Below are 14,126 nucleotides of genomic sequence, written 5' to 3' on the forward strand. Positions count from 1 at the left end.
TCCTGCAAATACAGCTCCTCTGCTTTTTCCACCGCCCTCTCAGCCTCATAAGCCCACTGCCTATTTCTTGTTTTATTAAGTCTGATTTATTTTATACACATCCCCCTAATAAAGGCTTTTAGCGTGTCCCATACCACTCCAGGCGCAGCTGATAATTTATTATCGTCCAAAAAATATTGGATCTGTGTCCGCATGCTCCCCAAATCGGTAAATAACTGAAACCAAAAGGGGTTCAATTTCCAATGCATAGGGAGACATGTTTTATGCAGATCCAAAGAAAGCTGCACCAGGGAGTGGTCAGACAGGCCCCTGGCCAAATACGTTACCGCTGGGTCAAAAGAAAGTCATTACCCAGGGCAAAATCTATACGAGAGAGCGTGGAATGAGTCAGGGAATGACAAGAAAAATGGGCTTGGAGGGGGTATTTACATCTCCGCAGATCTACCAATCCCAGCTCGGTTACAAATCTAGCGAGTGAGGTATACTCCCTAGGGCCCTGTGGAGAAAACTTTTTATATATATCCAGAGAGGTATCCATTCCACTATTGAGGTCTCCAAGGAAATATACAGGTAGCTGCAGATGTTTGGCCAGAAACCTGGCCAGACATTGCAGTACTGTCAACGTGAAAGGTGGCGGTACATATATATTGGCAATAACACATAAACAAGATTCCCATTTCCCCATTAAAAAAATAAACCTGCCCTCGGGATCTATAAGCGCATCTTGTTTAATAAATGCTGTATTTCTAGAGAACAATATACTAACCCCCCTGGAATATCTAGTGTGGACCGAGTGGTATTGCACGGGGTATTTAGTCATACTTAGCAATTGGGTAGTATCAACAGTAAGGTGAGAATCCTGCAAGCATATAATTGTGGGATTTTGTTGCAAAAAGAAAGTAAATAAAGCAGTCCCTTTTCTGGAATCGTGCAAACCCCTAACATTCCAGGATAAAATTGTATCTACCTGCTTACCCATAGAAGAAGACGGTTAATTGTACATGACATCCTAGGTCTTATCTGCAATATTCTATTCTGCATTAATTTATATCATTAAACATTCTATGAACCATGGTATATATACGCAACTGATAGCCTTTAGAAAAGGGGGTAATTCCCTCTTACACCGCTTAGTGCCCCTAGTATACTCATACTTCTTTATCTCTGTACACATATTCATATCTATACATATATATCTATATATACACCTCCACATTATACCCATACATATATATCTATTTTCTGTCTCTTTCCCTGAGTGTGCTATTAACTTTTCCCTGTTTACTATTTCGTTTATCTATGTGCTCTATTAATATATTATGTGACATCTATATATGCTCCTGTTAAATCTATTGGCTGTGTTAATTTACCTTTTACCAGTATTTGTATCACTTGTGTATGTGCATATTTTCCTCTCAGTGTAGTCAAACCCTTCTGTTTCCCCCCATGTACCCCCCTTAAATACTCCCCCTCCCTTCTACTCTCCCTCCCAACTCCCCTTCCCTCCCCACACCCCCCTAGGTAATCCCTGTGGGCTTTTATTGTGATCGGTTCATCCATACTCTCCCCACCCTCCCACCCCATCCCTCCCCCCCCCATACTACCCCCACTCTAAATCTCATTGTGATACACTCCATTCTCACTCTGTGTCCCCTGAGCTACGTGATTCTCCCATTATCCAATCCTTTTAAAGTGCTTGTTATTCCTTAGATTCCCAATATCTATTTTTTTAAGATAGATGTTCCGTCATTTTAGTACAAGCTGATCTTTTTTGTCCTCCAACCATGTCATCGCATCCTCTGCGGATTCAAAAAAGAAAGTCCCATCCGGTGATACCACTCGCAGGCGCGCTGGATATAATAAAGCATATGTTAATTTGAACTTTTGCATTTTACGCTTGACTTCGATAAAGCTGGTCCTCCGCTTCTGCAGGAGGGGTGAAAAATCCGGATACAGTGAAACCTTCGATCCTTCCCACAGAATACTCCCCATCTCTCTGCTTCTTCTAAATAACATTACTTTGTCCTTAAAATTCAAAAATTTCATTAATATTGATCGTGGGCGTCCCCCTGATGGAAGAGGTTTAGCAGGGACTCTGTGCGCTCTTTCTATTGAGAACTGTGGTGAAAAAGATTCTCTTCCAAATAACTTTGAAAACCAGCCTTCCAAGAACTCTGTTGGATTAGTCCCTTCACACTTTTCCGGTAGTCCCACCAGTCTCACATTGTCCCTACGGTTCCTGTTTTCCATTTCATCCAGCTTTTCCTCAAACTTGCTCATTTGTTCTTTCATTGTTTTAACCTCTTGTTTTACTGGATACAAGTCATTTTCTATTTGAGATATTCTTCTCTCTGCCTCAGTTATCCGTTCATTTGTTTTTTGAAGCTCATGTCGCACGAGACCCAGCTCTTCTTTAACGCCCTTCATCTGATCGCACAACTCCCCCAAAGTCTGTTTGCATACATTGACCACCGAAAATACATCTTTTAATGTAGGGTCCCTTTTCACCGTGGGGACTAATACTAGATCTGTCTCAGTCCCTTTATCAACTGTGGGTATATTCTTGTTAATAACACTTTTACCAGGCCCTACCGGTGGTCCTTGGCTTTTCCTGTCAGTTGTTATTTTAGTCTGGATTAATAACCCTCCTTTGACTGGGGTATGATCTGTTGTATTTGTAGATTTTGTGTTGGCATGTAACTTTTATGCCAATTAGTGCTTTTGTTCCTGTTCTTTTGTAAATTAATTAGTCAATTATGGCGTTGCTGGATTACCAATATATACAGTTTTGTGCACAGTACACAGTAATATACGGTGTGTATTTATGCAATATACAACCACATTGTGCAGATCTCCCTTAGTTAGTTACTCACGTGACCTTTGACCTTTAAGTTCTCCTTGTGCTCTTGGGTCACTGTTTATTTGGAAGTATAATTTTGCACATCCATACGACCCATATGCCCCTCTTCCAGATTTTTTGCAGTCCAGCACATCCAAGGTAGCATATAACATGGGGGGGGGGTTTTAGCAGATAACTGTAGCAGACAACAGCAACAGTGGCATACAGCAGACCACAACAGCAATTAGCAGCAAAATGCAGTCAGTCAGCAAATGCAGATTTTTTACCAGCAGCAGCAGTAGCAAGCAGCAAGCTCCAATCCTCAGCTCTCCGTCGAGCCCACGCTCCAAGGAGCTCCCAGCTGGGTGGCCAGCAGGCAATCAAGGCTTCACAGAGGTGGGGGAGAGCCGCGTCGCCGCACGGAGCCCCAGCAAAGCGGCCCAAAACAGACCGCCGATGAAAGAGAGGGGGGGGGCCGCCGCAGCCTACGTCCCCCCTATGGCAGAGCACAACGGGCAGAAGAGAAAAGGCACCAGCGTCATGGTCAGAGCGGCAGAGCGGGGCACAGCAGATCTCAGAGTTTCAGAGCATCCAGCATCAGCGAATCAGCGTCTCCCCATCAGGAGAAGGACATATCCAGCGCGGTCGGCAGTGAGAGACACACACCGCTCTACCTCACACTCGTCTCACATCTCCTTCCAGTCACGCCCCCCAACTCCAGCCTGGGATCCTTTCAATAGAACTGAGGACCCAGTAAGTCACTGGGGCCCCTCTCAGGAACATGGAACTCCGCGTAGAATGTGACCCCGGCCTGGTAGGCCATCGCCAGGGTCCGTTGGATGCGCACACCCTAAAGGTGGGTGCCGCACCTGGAACCCGCGAAGGACTCAGAAAAATAGCGGCTGCCACAGACACACTCCTCCCCAGCATGCCCCGCGAGGGAAAACTCCTCTAATTGGCTGCCGGGGAAAAGCGGCTCTGCCAGAACCCCTCTAGCGCCACCTGTCACCCAGGGGTGGAAACAACACCCCTGGAGGGCAGACTGACCTACAGGACAGTACAGGAATGACAGCAGCCCAAATTTAACAAATTGTGAATGGGAGCAAAATAACTGTCCCATTCCCCGCTAACTTTAGCGTAGTGCCCATACTGAAAGTAAGGGCCCCCCACACTGTGCGTCACACTGCTGGCTTACACAGACTCATCATTGAATCTCACCTCCTTATCTAGCCATGTGCTCTAGCTCCATACTCCCTCTCACAGTCTTTGATCAGCACTGTCATTGGAAGTTCCCTCCTTCACCTCCCGCTCTCTGCACCTAGGCCTCATGCACATGGATTCTAAGACGCTGCTTTCAGGGGTGTTTTCCTTTTTTTTCACCTCTGAACGCACCTATATGCAGTGTTGTTCATCTTCCTTTAAAAAAGTAATTAGTTACAATTACAAGTTACTTGTCCGAAAAAGTAATTGAGTTAGTGACTCAGTTACTTTATTGGCAAAGTAACAGATTTTTTTTTTTTTTATATTCTACAATGCAATTACGTTCTATAACATCTTTAATATCAAAGATGTTTATATTAACTGATTGAAGAATAAAAACACTATATACAGTATTTTAGAACATTTCGTACTGTGTACAATTATTAATATCATCATCACACTCCACCTGCCCAGGCAGCAATACTGTACAATATAGATTCAGTGTGCAGTGTGAGTGACACTGCTGCAGTGCACACTGAATCTATATTGTACAGTATTGCTGCCTGGGCAGGTGGAGTGTGACGATGATATTAAAGCGGTTCTCCACCCTAAAGTGGAGTCCCGCTGATCGGAACCCTCCCCCCCTCCGGTGTCACATTTGACACCTTTCAGGGGGGAGGGGGGTGCAGATACCTGTCTAAAGACAGGTATTTGCACCCACTTCCGGCTCGGGCAAAAGACGGGCATTCCGTCACATCCCGTCACCCCCCCCCCCCGTTGTGTGCTGGGAACACTCGGCTCCCAGCACACAGCGGAAGCCAATCGGCGGGCGCGGCGTGACTCGCGCATGCGCCGTAGGGAACCGGGCAGTGAAGCCGCAGCACTTCACTTCCTGGTTCCCTCAGCGTGGATGGCGGGGGGAGCAGCAGAGAGACGAGCGATCGCTCGTCTTCTGCTGCGATCGGCGCTGGACTCCAGGACAGGTAAGTGTCCTAATATTAAAAGTCAGCAGCTGCAGTATTTGTAGCTGCTGGCTTTTAATATTTTTTTCCCATAGCACATCCGCTTTAATAATTGTACACAGTATTGCATTTGCTGGGCCTGCCTGGGCATGTCTGTGGAGCGGTCCAGTGGAGTGTCACACTGTGTGACACAGTCCACCGGACCGCTCCACATGCCCAGGCAGGCCCAGCAAATGCAATACTGTGTACAATTAATTATATCAACTCCACCTGCCCCAGTGCCCACGCCCACTGCCCAGGCTGCGCTAGCAATACTGACATGCGGGGTGTGCCCAGGCAGCACACCCTAATTACTTGTGCTCTGCTCATCGCTGTCCTTGGCACTCCCAGCTAATTCAGCCATCAATACTAAGAAGTCCAATTCTTTACACCCACACTCCCAGTCTGCAGCTATTTAAAAAATAAAAATTCTATGGCAGTGATATTAGTAAGGCCTTAGGCCTGGTGTGGCGAAATATGAACTTTGTGCTGCTACTGGCTGAGCTGACTGACTGCTGATATTGCTTGTAAAGCTTAAAAGACTCCAATTATCTGTCTATAAATTAGGGCTGTTACTGATCAAAAATGTTCTGTTCGATTCTGTTCGATTAATCGTTTTTTTTTAATCGATTAATCGACTAATTTCGATTCATTATAACGCACATACAGATTCAACTACTTTTAGCTGATCTCCTTGCAGGCTGATTCCCAGTGCAGCTACCAACCACTGGACAAATGGATAGCAGGATACATAAAACACATGGGAATAGCATTAAAACTTGTATAGTCTTCAAGTAGGTAACCAAATAAATATTGCACTGGAGATAAAATCGATGTAGCTAAATAAACTGTAAAAATGGTGTGAGTAATACCAAACGGTAATAAAAGCAGTCATAAAAACATGTAGCTAAGTATGATACTGGTATAAAAATGTGTACAACGATACCACTGCTGAATCCAGATGAGGAGAGGTTAACATCAGTCCGTCGGCATGTAGATGTCCCATGAAGGGAACTATCACGACTCCCAGTGGATGGTTGTAGAATCCCAGGTTGATAGAGGGAAGTGAAAGAGGGAGGTGTAACAGCCCTTGCGTATGGCAGATAGTAAGGTCCCGCCGGCAAGCATATATGAAGGCACAGCAAAGGAGCCCTTCAGATGGACACGGCAAGCCCCCCCGGTGTCCGTGACGTTACTGGATCTTCCTGAAGGCCCGGAAGCTGGCGGAGAGGTGAGTACCAATCAAAAGAATTGTAATCGATCAAAAAGATTTTGATCGATCAAAAAAATTAAAGATCAATCGATTAATTAAAAGTTAATTTGCACAGCCCTACTATAAATATATAACAGGCTGTTATATAGACAGATAGGGCTAGATTCACATAGATCAGCGGATCGTTGCTGAGAATGACCGAGACTCTGAAGGCCACAGCTGCATTAAGGCGCCTTACTACTGCGCCAAGGTTACATACTGAGTCTGTGGGACTTGGAATGTCTGTGACAGACACTGGGATCCGACTGTCCACAGCAGGACAGTTTGTTTTGCTTTCCTCCGGAGGAACTGAGATGCTGGGCCTCCTGTGTCCCAGGTGCAAAGGAACTGGCCATTCACTTTTTGCCATTCGCCCGATGCCTGCAATGTCGGGCGCCCTTGTTCGCTGGACCCCCGCGGGAATATCGGGTGAACCTATCCTCGGGAGCTGTCGCCGCGGAGGAGGAGGCCTCATGGCCGGAGACCTTTCTCACCGAGGTGAGCGGGGAGCCAGAGGCCTTTGATGACAAGAGTACCGTCGGCTCCTCTATGAAAGTTTTGCCGTCGGCTGCTGAGATCGGCTACTCCCAGGAGGTGAGCCCATTGAATGAATCGGGGAGGCTGAGCGATGTTGTGGCCTATCTCCCTGCCGGAGCGGAGGAGACCGACACGTCGGATTGGGAGTTCTGGTCGGTTGCTCCTTAGGACTTGATGGCACTGAAATGACAGATCTGATCCTCCAATCACCCGGTGACGTCACCACGCTCGGGAGGAGGGCTCCTGTATGCCGGCCGGCATTTTCATTTTATCACACACGCTGTTTTAACATCAATGTTTGTAAGTACACTACTTTTAATTAAATTGTGTTACCCCGCGGAATTACGCTATATGCGTCTTCTCTTTTATTGTACATACATATGCATTGGAGTGGCCTTATCAGGATAATCGGGACGCTGTCTGCTCTATCTGAGATCCCTGGGGAGCCAAAGGCCGTGGCTCGGTTATAGCCAACTGCTTATGTTACTTGCCATCTGGTAAGCTGCTAACACTTACGGTGGAGGGATTTCACTGAATGTATATTTGTCACCGGGTGATTGGAGGATCAGATCTGTCATTTCAGTGCCATCAAGTCCTAAGGAGCAAGTGTTTGGTGTTTAGGAATCACACATTCCAGCCTCTGCTAAATTTACTATTTACATGGACTTTTTTGGACTTGCTGTCAACCTACTCTTTTCTCAGAGTCGGTGGTTTTAAAGTGTTATAATTTTGGCGCGACATGATTCTCAATGTACTTGCCTGCTAATATACGGCGGCGTAGCCTAAAGCGGGCGGGCGCCTACATGTCCCAGTGTGCATTGCGGCTAAGTACGCCGCTCGGGCCTATTGATTTTGACGTGGACGTAAACGACGTAAATCGCTATTCGCGGACGACTTACGCAAACAACGTAAAAATTTCGAATCTCGCGGCGGGAACGGCGGCCATACTTTACCATTGCTATTTCACCTAATAGATGGAATAACTTTAGGCCTGATAATGCCTTACGGAAACGGCGTAAATCTACTGCGGCGGCCAGGATGTACGTTCGTGAATCGGCGTATCAACTCATTTACATATTCTACGCCGACCGCAATGGAAGCGCCACCTAGCGGCCATCCGAAATATTGCATTCTAAGATAGGACGGCGCAAGCCGTCCTATCTTAGATATGTTTAAGCGTATCTCTGTTTGAGCATACGCTTAAACATAGGTCGGCGTAGATTCTGAGTTAGGTCGGCTTATCTACTGATAAGACGGCCTAACTCTTTCTGAATCTACCTATAAGTGCCTAACATATTCATGGTTTGTTCTAGTCACTTCTTGTTGAGATAAAACAATTGATCACAGGTGCAAATGGCCTCTATAATTGGTTATACAGTACAATGAATTTAGTAGCTGTAATGCTATTCAAAAGTAATGGTGATATTTTTAATGCAAATACTTTTATTATATTTTTTGTCAGATTCAGGTTTAGAGACAAAAGAGAAATGCAAAACGGGAGTGAAATTAGAATACCCCAGTGGATATGTTATGAACAATATCTGGTACCCGAAGACTTGCAACATGCAGACCTACCATGAAGTAGAACAACTAAATGCTTGCATGAAGGGAAGGTTCTTCTATATGTTTGGGGACTCAACCATGCATCAGTGGATACATATTTTTGAAACCAAGTTGCAAAGTAAGTACAGTATTGATAGTATGAAACTATGATTATTATTTTTTTTAATCTATCTATAATACTCAGAATAAACGTTGAGGGGGTACCTAGCCACATATTCAGTTGAGTTTGTAAATAATGGACAGAAGAGAATGCTCCTTCTTGCTTATCTCCAGCCTATGGACACATATGTATGTAGCACTACCCCCGGAGGAGCTGCTGGTTTGTTTTGGGTGGCACATTTACCTTGTGGCTCTCCGAATTCCTAGGGGTGTATGGTGCATATAGCAGTAGTAAAGGAATGTCCACGACAGGTGTCTTTTGCTGTGCTCTTTATTACCCAGCCGGGTAAAAACAATAAAACTTGTGAAGAAGGTAGAGTTGAAAGGAGAAGAAGAATAGCAAATTCAGGCGTAGCAATAAGGAAACAGTCCTGCTCCCACGTGTAACACTTCTTGCGCCACTCCTGCTTGAGTGGGAATAGCGTACCTGGACAGGCCTCTCTCACTGACCTGGCAGCCAGAGTATCACTCGAACCTTTAAGGAAAAGTCTTTGCCACAGACCCTCCTGGAATGAACTGGGAACCTTTTGGGAGAAGTCTCTGCCACAGACCCTCCTGGAATGAATTCAGTGAGAAACCTCTGCCACAGGCCCTCCTGATTGTGGTTACGGAGATGAACCTCCTTGGTAGAATTACGCCTGGATCCCCTTCAAGTTGCTTTCAGGTACTGACTGACAGGTGACCAGCCTCCCAGTGTCCGGATACCTCGATCCCCGGTGGATTGTCGAGAACCTATTGGATTGCCAGCCTCTCATTGGCTCTCCTCAGATGGACTCCCCACCGAACAGCTATACCGCTTGGGAACTTCAGGATTTGGAACCCAGTCGACCACTGGGTTCCCTGCCACAGCTCAAATGTTCCGGACCGACATGTTCCCGGAACCAGAAACTATGTGTGGCACGCATGCCCCGGCCCGGTAGGCCAGAACGCCGGGGTGCCGTGGTGCAGACATCCTAAAGGTTATTAAAGGGGGCTCCCAGATTCCAAAAAAGCCCCCTGCCCGCAGACCCCGAAAACCAATGGCCAGGGTTGTCGGGAAGAGGCCCTTGTCCCCATCAACATGGGGACAAGGTGCTTTGGGGTGGGGGCGCCCCCACCCCAAAGCACCCACCCCCCCATGTTAAGGGCATGCCCCCAGGTACAGTTCAGGAGGGGAGGAGCTCGCTTGTCCCCACCCCCTTTCCTGACCAGCCGGTCTGCGTGCTCAGATAAGGGTCTGGTATGAATTTGGGGGGACCCAGCAGAAAAAAAGGATAAATGAAAAGAGACACCGTTTTTTGGCATAGGGGGATCCCCTTGAAATCCATACCAGACCTAAGGGCCTGGTATGCTCTTATAAGGGGAACCCATGCTGTTTTTTTATTTAAAATTTGGCGTTGAGTTCCCTCTCCTGGAGGCGACTTCAAGTCGCGTTGCAAGTCGCGCTGAAATTTTTAAAAAAAATGATGTGAAAAACATCGAGAAAAAATAGAGCATGTTCTAAATTTTTGAATGCTCATTTTTCACGTCGCGAAAAATGCTCTGGAGCTTACATAAGATCGTTTTTAATGACCAATTTAAAAAATGACATTTTTCTCTTCATGAAAAACGGTTGTGTGTACACGGCATTAGACATGTATTGAGGGTGTAACATGGTACAAATGGGACCCTCCATTGCCACTGATCACGGTTGCAATGTTTTGTGGGCTTAGTTGCAAAAAATGTAACCGCACATTTTTTTTCCCTGCAAATATATGTGCATTTATTATTTTTTCCCTCCAAAAAAAGAAGAAAAAAATAGATATGGAGGTTGGCATTGCTTTCCTATTCTTCTGAAAATATTGGCTAACACATTGTCCTGATGCTGCAATGACTTTAATAATTGTTGCATTGCTGAATAGCAGATAAGAGGTTCTTGCTTCTAATCTACATGATTGTTCCAGGTTAGTTAGAAGGTTATGTAATGCCGCATACACACGATTGGATTTTCCATCTGGGAAACCAAACTCCCACAGTCACCATGGAGAAAAGGTGCAGGCTGCCAAAGGTGCTCATGCGAAGTGATGCATGTATAAAATCAAAGAATACAACCAAGTGTAAATGTGAAAATGGCTTCAGCCCATGAGTTTCCCCCACAGCCACACCCCCTGATGTTTCGCTCCGCCCACAAGAACTTAATCATAGGCCCTATGATCAAGCTTTGGTGGGCGGAGCCTCAGATTCTCAGCATTCTCCATCACTGATGATGTTGTGTTGCTACTGCACTGCTACTTTTTTTTAAACTAGCAACTACCTAGTCTTTTTCTGTTTTTTTTTTTATCACAGTGATCCTGCATTGATGTCTCTTTTCATTTATCCTTTTTTTCTGCTGGGTTGTCAATGTTTTTGAGGATATTAAAGTATTTGTTACATGGTCTGCTTCTAGTACACATTTATTACAGAATTATTACAGCATTGCATGGAATAACCATTTTGCTGAGTTCTGCATTGTTAAATTGCAGCAAAATGTTAATACTTTGCTATACCTGGGAAAAGTATTTTTTAAAGGGGTTGTAAAGGTAAAAAAAAAAAATTCCCTAAAAAGCTTCCTTTACCTTAGTGCAGTCCTCCTTCACTTACCTCATCCTTCGACTTTGCTTTTAAATGTCCCTTTTTCTTCTGAGAAATACTCACTTCCTGTTCTTCTGTCTGTAACTACACACCGTAATGCGAGGCTTTCTCCCTGGTGTGGAGAAAGCCTCTTGAGGGGGGAGGTGGCGAGCAGGAGTGTCAGGACAGAGAAGAGAGCTGTGTGTTAGTGGGCGTCCTGACACTCCTGCTCGCCCCCTCCCCCCTCAAGAGGCTTTCTCCACATCAGGGAGAAAGCCTCGCATTACGGTGTGTAGTTACAGACAGAAGAACAGAAAGTGAGGATTTCTCAGAAGAAATAAGGACATTTAAAAGCAAAATCGAAGGATGAGGTAAGTGAGGGAGGACTACACTAAGGTAAAGGGAGCTATTTAGGGAAAACAAATTACCTTTACAACCCCTTTAAGGAGAGATATTTTTACTTTTTAACTGATCTTTTGTATACTCTGTCCAAGATGCTGATGATGCTAAACCTCTTAAGAATTCTGGAAAATCCAATGTATCCAGTTGTGCTTAGAAAAATATATTTTGCGGTCATATTTTCATCTGGAAAAGATGTGTTTTTCAAAAGGTGTAAGATATGTGAGGGTGAAGTTTGTTAGGGAGTATTTTTTGTATGATCTTATTTCAGCATTTTAAATCCATGTCAAATTAGGCAAACTGACAGATTGTAGGATGTTTTTCTATCTATGGTCCTATGTTATCTCATGGTTTACCTGCATTTTTGAGCCTACCAAAATTCTCACAGTAACATTTTTTTTTTTTCTAGACATAAAATTTCTCAATGTCTATGAAGAAGGATGGTCACAAAGGCATTTAGGTGTTGACACCGAAAGAAATATCCATGTTCTTTGGAAACATCATGCAAGGCCATTTATTTTTCTTGGATTCGCATCCCTCACAGAGGAGCGCACTATTCCACGTGAAATTGACTTAATAGGTGGAAATCAGTACACTGTTATTGCTTTCAACATCGGGGTGCATTTTAGATTATTCCCTGTGCATCACTATATCAGAAGGCTGTACAATATCCGACGTGCCATAGAGCGCCTGCTTCTTAGAAGCCCAGAAACGAAAGTTATCATCAAGACGGAGAATACAAGTGATATGGCAGAAGAATATGAAGGATTGAGTGATTTCCATGCATATGTTCACTATTTCATTATGGAAATGATCTTTAAAGACTTCAATGTTGGTTTTATAAATGGTTGGGACATGACTACTGCATTCAATTACAGTCAGACTCATCCTCCAGAAGCATATGTGAGAAATGAGCTCAACATGCTGATGACATATATCTGTAGCTGACCTGTCAGATAAAGATTCGTCGTCGTTGTTTTATTTTCCCATCATACTAGAGGTGAAGTAGGAATATGATAGCTACTGTGCCATTTGAAAAATCTGAATGGAATGCTGAAAATAACTGGCACCCTTTTCTGCCCAGCATATGTTCCTGTCTCAACCCAGCTCTATGATTTTAACTACATTGCCTGGACATACCTATAATTTCCTAATTGTTTTATAACGGTCACATCGGGGCTGTTTACTAAAAGAAAATAGACTGTTAACTTTGCAAGAGAATTTGCCCCAGAGCTTAGTGAATGAGGTGACATTCTAATGATTTTCACAATCCAATTGTGGACAAGCAAAAAAAGGAAAATGTATTATCAGATACTTACCGTAATTTTCCTTTACTGATGGACTCCATGGCAGCCTACGTGTGGGTTAATCCCACCTCCTCTCCAATGCTATAGGACCCCATACCCATAAAAGTCAGCTCACCTCCCAGTACTGTGTTCTGTAACTAGCCGACCACTCTCTCTTTAGGGTGGGAACTCCGTCTGCCATGAAGTCCATCAGGAAATGAAAATCACGGTAAGTATCTGATAATAAATTTTCCTTTTTCCTGACAGACTCCATGGCAGCCTATGTGTGGGAAATAACTAGCCAGACCACACGTGTGGGTATGCTGAACAAAAAAATGTTTTTTATTTTGTCCCGTCAACCGACAGGATTCTCAAACCAAAATTAACAGAGGAAAGAGATGCAGGCTCAATACAATAATGAGACATAAACGGGCTCAATGGGGAAAACGAGCAGGGGAATGACACATATAGACAAAACAAACAAAAAATAAATATATACACAGATGCGACTGCCATTAACAGGAGATCAGACCTTGCCAGCCGAGGATGCAGAAGAGGACACACCGCAGCAACATCCCTCCATGGTATAAGTTGTTGAAGCTCACCACCCGCCCATGGCTGGGCTCCGAGCTGCACCGCTGTAAGTGTGTTTTCCAATCTGACAACTTTGGACTACTGTGCATTCCAGGACTGTAGGAGGAGGACAAAAAAGGAACACAGTACTGAGAGGTGAGCTAAATTTTTTGGGTATGGAGTCCTATAGCATTGGAGAGGAGGCGGGATTAACCCACACGTAGGCTGCCATGGAGTCTGTCAGCAAATGCTGTTTTTTATTTTCCTTGAACATGATTGAGTATTTTTAGCAAAGTGAAGCGTCATCATATTCACTAAGCTCTGGTGCAAGTTTTTTTGCAAAGTGAATAGCTTATTTGCCGCTAATAAATCAATACTATAATGCATTTTAACCATATCTTAATGTGAGTAAATATGAATAAACCTTTTCCCATGTTTTGTGACTGAGGACAATTCAGGCCAACAGCAGATTTGTGTGGATTGTTTCTCTTTATCTGAAGCCAAGATTAAATTATAAGCGTATGTAACACTTTAATACCATTGTGTAATACCCCTTTATTATCAGGCCACTGGTATAATAATTTGACAATTATACCATCGTGCAAACACTGTACCCAAATTATGTTTATTAAAAAAAATTCAGACAGATAGAGCTTTCTTCTGGTGGTATTTAAAGAGGAAGTAAACTCCCCTTGTTTGTTTGACAAGTTAGCTATTATAGGTACTGTGAATATCTCCTAAACTTGCAC

At 44.3% G+C, this 14,126-nt stretch overlaps 1 protein-coding gene across 1 annotated transcript in view; it reads left to right on the forward strand.

Annotated features, from left to right (window-relative positions):
- The window catches only part of LOC120941074 (NXPE family member 1-like), a 60,102-nt gene extending 47,242 nt beyond the window's left edge, over positions 1-12,860 (forward strand). The window contains exons 5-6 of the mRNA XM_040354324.1: positions 8,292-8,510; positions 11,928-12,860. Of these exons, the coding sequence (XP_040210258.1) occupies positions 8,292-8,510; positions 11,928-12,466 (758 nt within the window). The 3' untranslated portion in view covers positions 12,467-12,860. The remainder of the gene's footprint in view (positions 1-8,291; positions 8,511-11,927) is intronic.
- The last annotated feature ends 1,266 nt before the right edge of the window (positions 12,861-14,126 follow it).

The sequence above is a fragment of the Rana temporaria genome, chromosome 5 (genome assembly GCF_905171775.1).
Source record: "Rana temporaria chromosome 5, aRanTem1.1, whole genome shotgun sequence".
In the NCBI taxonomy this organism is placed as follows: Eukaryota; Metazoa; Chordata; class Amphibia; order Anura; family Ranidae; genus Rana; species Rana temporaria.